Source organism: Lichenostomus cassidix, chromosome 13 (genome assembly GCF_008360975.1).
Source record: "Lichenostomus cassidix isolate B80296 chromosome 13, HeHo_3.0, whole genome shotgun sequence".
Lineage (NCBI taxonomy): Eukaryota > Metazoa > Chordata > Aves > Passeriformes > Meliphagidae > Lichenostomus > Lichenostomus cassidix.
The window spans coordinates 17,206,071-17,220,945 of NC_139494.1; the positions used below are offsets into that span (position 1 = coordinate 17,206,071).

The 14,875-nt window shown below is 52.8% G+C and overlaps 1 protein-coding gene across 2 annotated transcripts; it reads left to right on the top strand.

Annotated features, from left to right (window-relative positions):
• Window positions 1-5,628: 5,628 nt before the first annotated feature.
• On the top strand, window positions 5,629-9,726 carry LOC146431419 (sulfate transporter-like). Of its 2 annotated transcripts, none has more exons than XM_085074045.1 (3): window positions 5,629-5,987; window positions 6,748-7,342; window positions 8,061-9,726. In XM_085074045.1, the coding sequence occupies exons 2-3, from the start codon at window positions 6,761-6,763 to the stop codon at window positions 9,651-9,653; spliced, it is 2,175 nt and encodes a 724-aa protein (XP_084930171.1). In that variant the 5' UTR covers window positions 5,629-5,987; window positions 6,748-6,760; the 3' UTR covers window positions 9,654-9,726. The 2 variants fall into 2 exon arrangements, with proteins under 2 accessions (XP_084930171.1, XP_084930170.1); XM_085074044.1 differs by having other exon boundaries at window positions 5,630-5,987; window positions 6,717-7,342.
• The last annotated feature ends 5,149 nt before the right edge of the window (window positions 9,727-14,875 follow it).

The following is a 14,875-nucleotide window of genomic DNA, read 5'->3' on the forward strand; positions in this document are numbered from 1 at the left end:
GAACTTGGGTCCAATTTTTGTATGTCTGATTTTATATTTAAATAAGTGAATTTTATGTATCTTTGAAATGCAGTTGAAACATGGTTAAGGAGAGGTAAAACCTCTTTTTTTCTGAGTAGCACATGAAGCTTTGAGTCTTTGGTTTTGTGTCCCTGACCTTCATCTCTAGTGCCTTGGTGTGTTCTGGGGGATGATTTCTTGAATAATTTTAAATTCAGAATAATTTTAGAGAGTTGTAATAATCTTCTGCAGAGCAAACAAAACGGCAAACTGTGCCTGGAGTTTGTTGGAGAATCAGTTTAACCAAACAGGACCTCAGGACTGGAACAGATCCCGCTGGTCAGCAGATCTGACCTGTTTACAAAATAATTTCTGTGTTACTGCAGTAAAATGTGGGAAAGTTGTGTGGTGTGTGGCAAAGATCACCCTGTTTATTGCTGTGGCTTGTCTGTGCAGTAAAAATAAGTAAAAATAAGGTGTAAAACCCTCCTAGGTGGGTGGGGGAGCTCTGTGTCACTCTGTGTCACTGTGTGTCACTCTGTGTCACTCTGTGCTGAGGTTCTGCCACCAACCCCTCCCTCACTGCTGCCCTCACAGACCTGTTTGCAGGGAAAATCTGATTTTGTTAGTAATTGTCTCACATCCTGCCATCAGTTCAGTGTCCATCCTCTACCTGGTGGTGGCTCTGCCTCATCCTGTCCTGTCTGAGCTCTGTCAATTGTTATTTTTAATTATTCATGTGCCTTACTGTCATTGGAGATTTGTTAGAGTGGGAATTTTCTGTCAGATCTGGTGAAATCATTGGAATTGCTTTAGCACAATTAAAATATGACATTTATGTGGATTTTTGTTGTCGGAGCAGTCCTTGATGCCAGGATGGGTTGGGTTGAAAGTGACCTCAGGGTGTCACTGGTGCCATCCCAGAGCACAGGGCACAGGATTGTGTCCAGAGGGCTCTGGAATATCCCCAGGGAGGAAACTCCACAGTCTCTCTGGTGTCTGTTCAGTGCCCCCAGCACACTCAGGGACATCTCCTTGTCCCCCCAGGTCCTTCCCCATGGAGCTCCAGCAGGTGTCCCCAGCCTGTGCTGGGACAGGAGCTGTTCTTCCCCAGCTGCAGGACCTGCAGCTGGTTGAGTTGCTCTTGCCCTTGAATTCCAGGCAGTTCTGTGCCAATCTCTCCACCCTCTCCAGGCCCTTTGGAAGGGCAGCACAGCCCTTTGGAGCAGTGGTGGGTTCTCTCCTCCCAGCTCTGGGAAGGAAAACACCAACCCTTCATCCATTGATGGGTGAGTTAAACACCACTGCACCCAGCCCTGAGCCCTGGGGACATCACCAGTGCCAGAGCTCCAGGCTGACCCTGTGCCACTGCTCAGGACCCTCTGGGCTCAGCCAGTTCTCCATCCATCCATCCCTCTGCCCACACTGCCCGGGATTGCTCAGGAGGAGCATGTGAGACAGTCAAGGTAGGCAATGCCTCTGGAAGGTGCCGTTGGAAGGTGCTGCAGTTGTAAATTTTGGACAGGAAAGCCAGGTGTGCTTGAATGGTGAGTCTCAGTTCCTGTTTGTCCTGGCAGTCCCTGCTGAGATGTGCCCTGAGATGTGCACACAGCTCTGTGCCCTGTTCTGTCACACACAGCTCTGTGCCCTGTTCTGTCACACACCTGTGCCCTGTTCTGTCACACACACACCTCTGTGCCCTGTTCTGTCACACACACACCTCTGTGCCCTGTTCTGTCACACACCTGTGCCCTGTTCTGTCACACACAGAGCTCTGTCCCTGTTCTGTCACACACAGCTATGTGCCCTGTTCTGTCACACACACCTCTGTGCCCTGTTCTGTCACACACACAGCTCTGTGACCTGTTCTGTCACACACACAGCTCTGTGCCCTGTTCTGTCACACACAGAGCTCTGTGCCCTGTTCTGTCACACACACAGCTCTGTGACCTGTTCTGTCACACACAGCTCTGTGCCCTGTTCTGTCACACACACACCTGTGCCCTGTTCTGTCACACACACAGCTCTGTGACCTGTTCTGTCACACACAGCTCTGTCCCTGTTCTGTCACACACCTCTGTCCCTCTCCTGTCACACACATGGGCACTCAGAGCAGTTCCCACCCCACGTAAATCAGGGCACTGACTGAGGAGATTTTGGGGTTTGGCATGGATTAATAGCCATGATCAGCATGTGGGGACAGTGATGTGCCAGGGAGCAGCACCCTGCTGTGGGCCAGGGCTGAATTCCTGGAGTGCAGGAATGGCCAGTTTGGTGCTACTCGTGCTTTACAATAGGTGTAGTTACAGCACCTGGTATTAAATACTCAGCCTTGCAGAATTGCTGCCACGTATTTCAGTGTTCCTTGAGACACATCAGTCTGTGCCAGGTCTGCTTTGGGTTGGATTTCAGGGATAGGTTGTTCCCCCAGAGGGTGCTGGCACTGCCCAGGGAATGGGCACAGCCTGAGGCTGCCAGAGCTGCAGGAGTGCTCCCAGGGATGCCCAGGGTGGGATTTTGGGGCTGTGCAGGGTCAGGAGCTGGATGGATGATCCTGTGGGTCCCTTCCCTTTGATTCTGTGATTCTGCCCCAAGTTCTGTGCCTTGCTCAGGTCATGGCCAGCAAGAGCCAAAAAAACCCCAGAGCAGCTCTGAGGGCAGTTCTGGGCAGTTGCTGTGACATTATGTCTGCGAATGTGTCCTTGAGTTACAGAAAAGCCTTTCCTGGCCCAGCACGGCTCAGCTGTTACCTGAGGATGCCTTTTACCTCAGGGGACCTCGGTGCACAGGCTGCAATCCCTGTGTTGGTGCCAACAGAGTGGAAGCAGCTCTCCATTATGGGCAATGCCTGCAGGAGCTTTGTCCTGAAAAGCAGAGAACAGCCACTGCCTGCAGCTAAACGAGTCTGGTTCCTGCTGGCACACAGCTGAGCTCACCTGGATCAGCCAGCAGCACCCTTTACCTGTGCTGAGGTAGGCTCTGGGATTGACTGATTCCTGCCATCCACACTCCTGCACTCGGTGGGACCCTCAGCCAGGCTGGCCCGTGCCCTGAGAGGCTCCCAGAAGCCAAACAGTCACAAGTGTATTTCCAAACCTTAAAACAAACCCAAACCCCTTGTGCAGTGCAGTTAAATCTTTTCCCAGGAAAACTGCAGATGCCAACTTGTGCTGGAAAACAGCAGCAATGCATTGACACAGCAGCACAGACTTGAATATGTTGCATTTATCCACTGCAAAATGCCTGGATATCAACGACAGGCCCAGAAAATCCCATGGTTTTTGTTCACTTGAAGCTAGAAAACCGCAAAAGGTGACTCCTGCCTTTTCCCTGTACCTGGAGCTCATTCCCACTGCTGTTTCCTCCCTGGCTGCAGTGGCTGTGGGATTGATGGATGTTACATCACTCCCACACCATGCCAAGAATATAAAAACTTTGGATTTCGTGCTCTGGGAACCAGAGGGGGCTGTGTCAGAGCAGCAGGGTCCTGTCTCCTCTTGCAGTGCCCAGGCTGAAACCATCTGTGCAGCCTTGGCTAGGGTGGAGCTGAGCACGAGGGGAGTTTACAGTGGCAATAAAGAACAGCCTTGAGGATGCTTTTGGAAACAAACAGCTCCAGCTGTGCTGACCTTGCGTGGGGAAGGCAGCACAGCCCTGGGGAGCTCAAGGTCACCTGAATTCCCCTGGTGGGTTCCTTTTCTTGAGCTGTTTGCCATGCATTTCCCACAGAGAATGAGAAACTTTTGTATTTTCTGCCCTTGCCTCGCCTCATGCAGGAAAAGGAATTTCAGAGATGTCCCCAGTGTCACCAAGGGGGTTTTTCCAGCCTCTCTGCTGGGATGGAGGAGGTGAAGTGACCTCTCCTCAGTGCCCACAGCCAGAATTTCCAGCACAGAGAGCCAAACTCACTGGGAAGCCAGCAGGGACAAGGAGCTTGAGAGCTGCAAGGAAAGTATGGAATATTTTAAACTAAAGCATGGAATAGATTTAAATAAATATTTATTGTTCGAGTGTACAAAAGCGACTGGGAATTTGAACACAAGAAAAGGGAGAAAAAAATTGTAGGGAGGATGGCAGGGAAGGCTTGGAGACAGAAGCCTCAGAGAGGAGGGAGAGCAGGGCTCTGTCAGGGGGGAAAGGAAATCTTAGCAAAGGAAAGACTCCCAGAATATATAAATGACAATGGAATTTGGGAGGAAAAGCAGCAGCAGGCAGTGGCAGCAGGATGGAGGCTGAAGGGAACCTAAATCCTGCCCCACATGTTCAAAGTGCTTTGCCCCATTTTCGGGGTGGACAGAGCAGAGATCCAGAGCTGGATCTGCCTGAATAACACCAAACCCCAAAGATGGATTGTGCTCAGCTGTGTTTCATCCCAGGGAACAATCAGACTTGGAAGTCCAGCCTGGCCAGCTCCTCAGTGACTGACTCATCACTTCTTCAGTGAGTTTCGAGATGAAGGATTCATGGAGAAAATGGAAATTTGGGTCATTTGCTCAGGAAGAAGATGGAAAAAGAAAATGAGGGAGTAGTGACCACATCATCCAGGCCAAGGCACAAAATGAGCTGTAACTAGGAACAGTCAGGAAGGATCTGAAGGGATCATCTTTTCAGGACAGGAGGAATGACCAGGCCAAGGAAATACAGAATCTCTTACTGAGAGCAGGGGAAGGGAAAGGGGAGCTCTCAACAATGCACCTGAAAATCCACGAGCCGTGGAGGAACGGCAGAGAACAAAGAATTGATATAAATAGATGAAAACACTGAGCAGCTGCCTCCCCACCATGTGCTCTCATTTTCTCCTGCTGCCAGAGAACACGGATGTTTCTTATTTATTTACTCCTAATTGCTGAGATCTAGACTTCCCCTGATGAGATAAATGCAGCTCAGGATGCTGGTGTTCCCTGCTCCTCCCTCAGGGTGTCTCTCCAGCATCTGCATCCAAACCTTGGGAAAATTCCACCTCTCCAGAGGCTGTGGGCTCTCAGCCCCCTCCCCAAAAAAGGCCAAGGTGCCTGTCTGGCAGGCATTTATCCACATTTATCCAGCTGCACAGGGCATGGCAAACCCAGCAAAACCTGCGCTAGGTCAGTGGGAAAGAGATGGAAAAGCAGCAGGGAGAGCAAGGGGAATGGGAGGGTGTGCTGGGAGGTCTGCTGGAGGTTGTTGGCACAGCTCAGGAGGGCAGAGCATTTACAGGTTGGTATTTATGAGGCTGCTGTTTCCACTCAGGGTGATGAATATTCATTTTTTCCCGGCTGCTGGTGCAACTGCTCACCTTTACCTACCAAATAATGCAACCCCGCACTTTTCTCAGTTGTGTTTCTGTGCAGCAAAACCCCTAGTTGTGTGTGCTGGACTCTAAAAATCACATGCAAAATGTGAATTGTGCAGATTTGACACACCCCTGGTTCTCCTGTTTCCCTAGAATTAACCTGGAATGTCTCCACACCTCTGCTCTCTGCTTCACAGAGCCTCTGAGGAGGAAAAACTGCCAGGAAAGGAAAGTCATTCTGCAACGAGCTTTGCTTCTTGGTTTTTGGGGCAAAAGCTTTTCCAGAATGGATGAAAACCTGAGGAGAAAAGCCCAGCAGGACCTGAGCTTGCTCGGTTCAGCGAGGGGCAGAGCAGGGAGGTTTTTTTTCCATCCTTCCCCTTGTTTAGCAAACACTTCTCCAGATCCCAGCAATCCTCTTATCTGGCAGGAGCACTTCTCTAAGCCCCTTCAATCACTCTCCATGGAAAGAACAAGTTGTCAGCCCAAATACTCTCTCAGATTGGTGTTTGTTTTCCAAACACAGCTCTGTTGGGTGGCTGCACCATCTCTGGAGGCAGAGAGAGATAAAAGAGAGATGGCTTGGCTGTGTGGCTCACATCCCAAGGGAAGTGCCACAGGTTTTCCAGGGCTCAGGGGGTGCTGAAGTGGTGACAGCTCTGTCCCCAGGGGAGAAGCTCCAGGTGCTGAGGAAACCCCAAACTCACAGCCAGAGGTAAGATTTGGTGATGTGTGTAGGGCAGGGGAATGGGATTTCTCCTCCTCCCAGTTCAGTTCCAAATCACTGCCACTCTGTGTCTCCCCTCAGGAATGTTTTTCTCTCTGTCTGTGGTTCAGTTGTCACAAAAAGGGGTTTTGTTGCAGCTGCATTTTGACTGAGAAGCTTGGAGAGCTCTGGAAAGTGTTTCTGCTACTTAACCAGCCTGAAAAAGCAGGATGGTTTCATTCTGCAGATGGGAGCCCCTGTTTGATGCAAACCACTACTGCAATTCAAAATTGTGTCATGTTGAAGGAAATAATTTTTTTGTAAATTATTTCCCTTGCCCACTTGTTGAAGGAAAAGGTTTTTTTGCAAATTACCTCCCTTGCCCACGTGTTGATTCCTAAAGTATCCCTTGAACTATCTTAATATTTCCAAAATGAGTTTTTGCCTGAGTAGCAATGTCTTGAAGGCAGTTAGAGATCTTGCAGGAGTTTTAGTTTCACTGAAATTCGGTGAAGTTCCTGTTTCAAAACAAGAGAGATGGGGAAGGAGCATGGGAACACCTGTAGCTCTGCCCCTCAAATCAGGGTTGTGGTTAATCCATAAGTGATGACAAACAAATCAGCCTCGGGAAAATGCTATTCTTTGGTTTGTCTGAGGTTGTTTCCCTTTATCTATTCCTTTATCTGTCCATGCCATGAGCCCTGGGGCTAAGCCAAGCACCTTGTGCTCATCCTGCAGCCCTTCATGCCTGCCTGCTCTCCTGCCCTAGCTGCCCTGGGGCCATGGAGGACACAGCAGCACCGAGCAAAGACACCCTCAGGCCGCAGGCAACTCCTGCCAGCTTCATCACTTTGGAGGAGCACGAACCCCCCGAGCTCAGCAGCAAGGAGCTCCTCCTGCAGAAAGCCAGGGCTGCCTGCAGGTGCAGCCAGCAGACCCTGAGCCGCTCCCTGCGCCGCCTGTTCCCCGTGCTGGAGTGGCTGCCCAGCTACAACCTCCGCGCCCAGCTCCTCGGGGACGTCATCTCGGGGCTCCTGGTGGGCATCGTCGCCATCCCTCAGTCCATCTCCTACTCCCTGCTGGCCAACCAGGACCCCATCTACGGCATCTACACCAACTTCTTCTGCAACCTCATCTACGTGGCCATGGCCACCTCGCGGCACGCCTGCGTGGGCTCCTTCGGGGTGCTGTGCCTCATGGTGGGCCAGTCGGTGACGCGGCACCTGCAGCTGGCGGGCTATGGGGACAGCGCTGCCCTCGGGGACAACTCCAGCTCCCCCAGGAACGGCACAGAGGCCTGTGACAGGAGCTGCTACGCCATCACCGTGGCCCTTTCCTTGAGCTTTCTGGTGGGGCTTTACCAGGTACAGGTGTTTGCTCTTGTGCTGTTTGCACCTAAGAATTTCTGTGAGTTGAGAATCTCTAAGCTCCAGTGTTGGTTCAGACTTGGGAGTCCTGAGGAACATTTCTAGAGTGAATCCCAGTGAATGCAATGATTTTCAAAAGTGCAAACACACTGAATGGGGGTGGTTTTCCCTGATGGGCTAGCTGGGTCCTTGGATGTGTCTGGAACCCCCTTAGGATTACACACAGTGAGAGAGAAGGGACTGTGAACCACCATCCTTCCACCCAGTCCTGCAGCTGGGAAGCTTAGAGCAGCTTTGGGGCTGACAAGAGTTGTCCTCAAGGTCCCTGCCAGGCTCCCTGGCAGTGTCCCCACTGCCTGGGCTGAGCTGTCATGGAACAGCTCCAGCCTTTTCCACTGGGACAACTAAAATTCAGAGCATCGCAATGGTTTTGTGCCACTGAGTGGTACCCAGAGCTGCTCTGATGGGGCTGCTTGTGAGGAGGCAGCAGCAGAGACCTCACAGGTTTTTTGTGGGGCATTCCCAGCCACAGACAGGTGTTAGAGGTCCCTTTAGTTTTCCATCCCCCCGATTAACTCCTGAAGGCAAATTCCTCACATGGAATGCTCAGCACATTCACAGAGAGACTGCCACTGCTAAAGTGGCAGCAAAGTGACAAAAATTGCCTTCCAGTTGTTCTCACCCATGCTAAAGCTGTGGCTGGTTTGCTTTTCAGATCCTGCTGGGGGTTTTACAGCTGGGCTTTGTGGCTGTCTACCTGTCAGAGCCTCTGCTGGGTGGCTTCGTGACCGGCTCCAGCCTCACCATCCTCACCTCCCAGATGAAGTACCTGCTGGGCCTGAAAATCCCTCGGCACGAGGGGGTTGGCTCCTTCCTCCTCACCTGGGTGGACCTTTTCAGGTACATCCACAACACCAACATGTGTGACCTGCTCACCAGCCTGGTGGCTCTGGCCATCATCGTGCCCGTCAAGGAGCTCAACGAGCGCTACAGGGACAGGATGAAAGCTCCATTCCCCATCGAGCTGCTGGTGGTCATCGCAGCCACGCTCATCTCCCACTACTTTGACTTCGAGCGGCGCTACAAGGCTGCCGTGTGTGGGGTTATCCCCACGGGCTTCAGGAAGCCCACTCTGCCAGACTTTAGCCTGTTCCCCAGCCTGGCTGTGGACGCTCTGCCCATTGCTGTCATCGGCTTTGCCATGACGGTGTCCCTGGCAGAAATCTTCGCCAAGAAGCACGGCTACGCCGTCAGCGCCAACCAGGAGATGATCGCCATCGGCATGTGCAACCTGGTCCCTTCCTTCTTCTACTGCTTTGCCAGCTCTGCTGCCCTGACCAAGACTCTGCTGAAGGAGTCCACGGGGAGCCAGACCCAGGTGTCTGGGCTGGTCACCTCGCTGGTGCTGCTGCTGGTGCTGCTGTGGATCTCCCCACTCTTCTACTCGCTCCAGACCTCCATCCTGGGCGTGGTGACCATCGTCAACCTGCGCGGTGGCCTCAGGAAGTTCCGTGACACCCCCCGCATGTGGCGGCTCAGCAAGCTGGACACGGTGGTGTGGTGGGCAACCATGCTGTGCTCCATGCTGGTCACCACGGAGATTGGGCTCCTGGTGGGCGTTTGCTTTGCCCTGCTCTGCGTCGTTTTCCGCACGCAGAGACCCCGGGCTGTGCTCCTGGGCCAGGTCAGCGGCAGGGACATCTACGAGGACCAGGCCACCTACAAACAGCTCAGCAGCGTCGCCAACATCAAAATCTTCCGCTTCGAGTGCTCCCTCTACTATGCCAACAAGGACTATTTCAGGGCGGCTCTGTACCAGAAAACTGGGGTCAATCCCGTCCTGCTGGCTGCCAGGCACCCGAGGGAAGGAGCCCAGGCACACACAGACACAGACACAGGCAGCAGCGAGGGCTGTTGGGGCTCTGGGTTTGGCTGCCTGAAGCAGGCCCAGAGAAGGGCTGAGAAGCCTCCAGCAGACGCTCCCTCCCCAGACATGCACACCCTGATCCTGGACTGCAGCGCCATGCAGTTCATAGACACCGTGGGGCTCTCCGTGCTGAAGGAGACGCAGCACGACTACAAGCAGGTCGGGGTGCAGGTGCTCCTGGCCAACTGCAACCCCTCCGTCCGCCGGCGGCTGCGCCAGGGGGGCTGGGCTGGCGAGGCAGGCAGCGCTGGGGGTCAGCTGGCCTTCCACAGCATCCACGATGCCGTGCAGTTTGCTGAGCGCCAGCACCAGGAGGATTGCAAGGACAAACAGGGTGCTCTCCCGGCCCCTGAGGAGCTGAGCTTCCAGGTGGCTTTGTAGCCTTGTGTGCGAGGAATGAGTTCTGCCGAGGATGGGCTTGGGAGCAGGTTCTGGGTTGGTGCCGTCAGGAGGGGCTGGGATGGGGCAGAACGCTGGGGAAGGGGTGTGGGGAGAGGCTGGGATGTTCTGCCAGCGGCTGGGGAGCGGCAGAAGGGTGAGGAAGGGCTCTGGGGAGCGGCTGAGCGCGGCAGGATGCTCGGGATGCTTCCCCAGGTGTGCAGGGCGGGGAGCTGCGCCTGCCCCGTGTGGGCGCTGGGGGGCGCCGGTGAGCCGCGTGCGGGGCCGGGAATTGCCGGGAATTCGAGAATATCCTAAAAATCATCCCATTCCACCAACCCAGCCTGCTCCATGCCCTGTCCAGCCTGGCCTTGGACACTGCCAGGGATCCAAGGGCAGCCACATCTTCTCTGGGCACCCGTGCCAGTGACTCACCATCCGCACAGGGAACAATTTGCAGGAGAGGCACTTTCCCTGTGGTTGTTTCCAGACTGGGGTTTGCATGACTTCCATGGTTGAAATGACAAATTTCCCCCCCAGAAAGGTACCTGAGCTCAGCAACTCTTTATAAACTGTCAATCAGGACACAGTGCCACAGCCTGCAAGAGCCATGATTCTCCCAGTGCCTGGAAGAGCCTGGGGTTCCCTCCAGGGCCAGGTCCTGGCTGCAGCTGGGGACACACTGCTGTCACTTCGTGCTGCCACTTGGTGCTATGACAGGGCTGCCCACACCTGCAGCAACTCTAGGTGTGCAGCCAGAGGAGCCCCAGCTCGGAATGGGACACAGAGACTGTCCTTTCTCCTGGGCTGGGACAGGCAGCATCCTGCTGGCTCCAGTTCTGCATCCCAGGCTGAGTCTGGGCTCTGAAGGCTCCACAGCACTGCCAAATCCCAGAATAGCTTTTCTTCCAGTGATTCCATCTGTAAAAACACCTTCTCTGTTGCACATTTAATATGTGACCATTCCCCTGGCTTTATCCAAGCAATGCAGCACCCAAGCTATCCCACTGAAAGGAACTGTGGCTTGGAAGCCCAGGGATGGACTGTAAATAAAGTGTGTGGAGAAGGAATCCGGTGCCTGTGCTCAGGAAAATGTTTTTTTGTGCTCAAAAGGTGATTTTAAATGGATTAAAGATCTTGGTTTTCCAAGTGCTTGCAGTCCTTGGAGCAAAGCTGTGCCAGGGGGAGCAGAACTGACCAAAGATGTCCTTGCAGGGAGGGATGGATATTTGTGCTCCAGGTGCAGGTGGGATGCAGCTCCCAGGAGATCTTTCCAAGGGTCCTCTCAGGCCATCCCAGCATGAGGAAACTCCCCAGGGAGGTTACATCAGCCACAGAACAATGAGCAATGGGGAAATCTGGGGGCTCAGCACGAGGGAGGGAAGAACTCCTGTTACCTGACCATCATTCCCCTTTTGAACAGCACTGCCATCTTCTTTACAACACTGTTTATGGAGAAAATCAAACTGTTCTGGTTAGACTTCAGAGGCATTTATGGTCTCAGTGGGGTCATAAAGGCCCAGCAGGAAATACAACCAGTGCTGGGAATTTCTTGGCACAGGCTGGTGCAATCCAGAGCAGAGATCCTTCACCCTCTGCAATGGGACACAGATCTTCATGTGAGCAGGTTCTGCTCAGGGCTGGGAGAGCTGGGGAAAAGCCACAGTATTATCCAACAGTTTTTATGGATGATAACCTCCTTCCCCTCCTTTCCAGCAGTGGGATCTTGCTGGCAGCTCTTTCCCTGCCTGCTTGCCCAGCTCTCCCATCCCACCAGCTCCAGCATCCCCTTCCAGCCCACAAATCAAACAACCCCTGCCCAGCATTCCTGCTGTCCTCACACACTGCCAAGGCAGGAGAGGAGAATTGTTATTTTTATATCACTTTCTGTGAGGAGCCCCAGGGCTCTAAATGATACAGAGGAGGGACAAATGGCACTGCCCAAGGTCAGTTTATAATCAGAGCTGTGGAAGGTCAGCCTGGCCCCCCTCACTTGCATCTCCTGAAGGAGGCAGGTGGGAGCAGGAAAGGGCAGCTCCTGGTGGTGGAAAGGCTCCTGCTGGTGGAAAGGCACCTGCTGAGGACACCAGCCTGAGACCCCCCGTTTTCCAAAGGGCTGCACTATCCAGCTGGGATTGTCCCCAGGAGCTGCCACTGTGTCCCACAGCCAAAGGCTGCACCCCAGGATCCCTCCTGGAGCTTTCCAAGGAAAGGCCAAGCAGCTGAAAGCAAATGTTCTCCCCCCTGGTAAGCAGCTCACCTTCTCTCCCTGTGCCCCCTGCCTGGCTGAGGCTCTATAAATACTCCAGCAGGGTGAGAAAGAGAGGATTTGCTGCCCAGCCTTTGTCAGCCGCAGTCAGAGCTGACTGTGCAACTGTTAATTATGGCTCAGCAGCAGCTGGACAGGTTTAAATCCTCTGGATGCTTTGAAATGTTCCCTCTGGGGAAGCTGAAGGAGTAAAGGTTGTGGCTGATGCTGATTGCTTCCCCTCTGGAAGGCGTTGGACTGATTGCTGCACGGAGGAACAGCAATCTGTTCCTGGAAACGGAGCGCCTGTTCCTGGAAAAACACTCCCTGTCATGGCAAGGAGTTGCTTCTGCAGCTCCCTCACTGCTGTAAAGCAATTAAAGTGCTGCCAGCATGTGCTTATCTACCCATGTGCACTTTCCCCAGCAGGCAAAACTGAGCTGGGAAGAGAAAGCAGGGAGCTGCAGGTGATGAAACTGGATTTTCTGGGATAAAAATCGAGGTTAGGGACAGTTAATGCATCACTGGAGATGCCCTGGTGACAGAGGGGTCAGCAGAGAGTGGCTTGGGAGAAGCTGTCAGCTCTTGCAGAGGGAAAGAAAAGGAAGGCCAGGATGAAATTATCTGATGAGGAAAATTACTCTGGGCAAAAGTCTTGCAGTGTCCAAGATCCTGACAAGCAGCAGTGGCTGCTGCTCTCTGTGATCTGCTACAAGGTAGAGTCAGCCCAGGGGTTGGGAAATCTTCCTGCAATTGCTGCTGGGCACTGACCTGCCTCTGCCCTTTGCCCTTTTTCCATCCTGGATGGAGAGGAATTGGATGGAGCCAATTTGTTCCACTTCGTGTCTGAGGCTTTACTGCCTTTGACTCAGAGAGTCCACCAGGGAGGGGAGGCAGATCAAGGTCCCTCCTGCTCCCTGTGGGCTCTTTGGTGACAAATCCTGCTGTCCCCTGTCATTGCCCAGGAAATGACAGCCACCTCCCTGCCTGTGATGTTCCTTGATGTGCTTTTAGTCACTTAGACTCATAGTTGAGGTTGGAAAATCCCTCTCAGACTGCTGAGTCCAAGCTGTGCCCAATCTGCTGCCCTGAGCACTCAGTGCCACCTCCAGGAATTCCTTGGACACCTCCAGGGATGAGGACTCCAGACCTCCCTGGGCAGCTCCAATGCCTGAGCAGCTTCCCCATGAAGAAAATTCCTCCTGACTGAGGAAAACAGGGGATGGACATGGACATGACACTGCTGGGCTCTGCTCTGCCTCCTCAGCAGCCTCCTGGTTAATTAATGCTCCTTGTGCTGTCCTTTGAGAGGCTGAAGCACTTGTTAACAATAGTAACAACAAATACAATAATTGTCAAGATTAAGGATAATTAAGGAAGCAAAGCAGAGAGGAGATTGGCTGCAGGGAGCATCTCCTCCCCTGGAATGAGGGCAGAATTACAAAGAGGTGGTTGTGGTCCAGCTGGAGCAGGAGGTGGCACAGTGTCACCATGAGGGACAAAAGAGGAGCAGAGACAGCTTGGTGTCCCCTTCCTCGGCAGCAAGGAAAACCTCTGGCCTTCTGGGCCTCCAGGAGAGTAAGAAAATGCTCCAAGAAGGGCAGGAAGAAGGTAGAGATAAATGGCAAGGCAGGGAGAGGAACTAAAACTCCTGAATCAGGAGGAGGTGAGCTTGGAGCATGAGCATTGAGCTGGACTCCAGTTCCACCTGCACTGGAGCAGCTCTGGTCATCTGCTGCCCTTGGTATTTATAAAAATCCAGCAGTTTGGTTTCATCCTTCACAGTTTTAGGGCTTTCTTATAAGAAGCTGAACTCTTGGGAATCACTACAGTGCATGGAGATGGCTGTTGCATCTTTAAAATAAGGAGTGTACAGTTATAGAAAAAAGGTACAGAAAAGGTGCTTTTTTAAGTCTATAAAGGCTGAAAAAAAGAGTCCAACAAGAAGAAAATGTTTCTTTTGTGTTCTTTCTTTAGTGACTGGCGAGGGTTTCAGCAGGTACAATTGTGGTTTCTATATAAAGATTAAATGCATTGTGAAATACCTGCCAAGCCAGGCAGCAGCTGAGGCTCACAGGCAGGGAATGGATAACAAATCCCAAAGTTCACCAAAGCAAAGCAGGAATAAAAGTGGTGAATGCTGACATCTCCAAGCTGCTTCTATTTCAGACCATCCTCACCACGGAATCTGTGTTTTCTGGGTGACATTAATTTATTCTTTTTAGAGAAAGGGGGCATTTAATTGTCTCTTTGAGCTTCCAGCAAGTGCTGTCCCTCTCTTCCAAATACCTCCTGCAGATGTGACAGGGAGGTGTCCCCTGCCACCCCAATCTGCTCAGGGCAGCTCAGGGGAAAATCCCACAGCAGCAGCCTGAGCAAAGGGTGAGATGTCCCCAAAGGCCACAGGGTGGGAAGGGAAAAGTCACTGTGCAGGTTTGGTGTGGTTTGTGTTTGGATTGTAGGGTGGAATCAGCTCTGTGCTGCCATGGCAACAGCAGCTTGGGCCTAGCATGGTTTGCAGCTTTCTCCAAGGAGCTGGGCTGGGCCTGTTGGGGTAAAAGGGAAAATTTGGGGAAAATCACCCCAAAATCATGCAGGTGGTGCTGGGTGGCTGAGGGGAAGCTCAGACAGGACAGGACTTGGTGCCTGTCACAGCCAGGGATGGAGGTGGAGCACACTGCCTCCTTGTTGGAGAGCAATCCCATTTATGTGAACATTCAACGCACAAAACTGGGGATGGCCTGGCTGGAGAAGAGCTGATGTGCAAAACCAGCAGGAATCCAATCCTCACACACCGTGCTCCCCAAAATTCCCACTGCCTCCAGATCCTGGGAAATGGGGATCTCCGTGCAGGAGATTGTCCTTCTGGAAAATGGGGAATCTCTGTGCAGGAGATTGTCCTTCCTGGGAAATGGGGAATCTCTGTGCAGGAGATGGTGGATGTTGCTGAGCAGAAAGGCCTTGCAAAGTGAGGGCC

Coding starts and splice junctions, on each gene's coding strand:
- LOC146431419 (XM_085074045.1), top strand. CDS start 6,761: ATGGAGGACACAGCAGCACCGAGCAAAGACACCCTCAGGCCGCAGGCA. Junction 7,343..8,060: donor TTCTGGTGGGGCTTTACCAG/GTACAGGTGTTT, acceptor TTTGCTTTTCAG/ATCCTGCTGGGGGTTTTACA.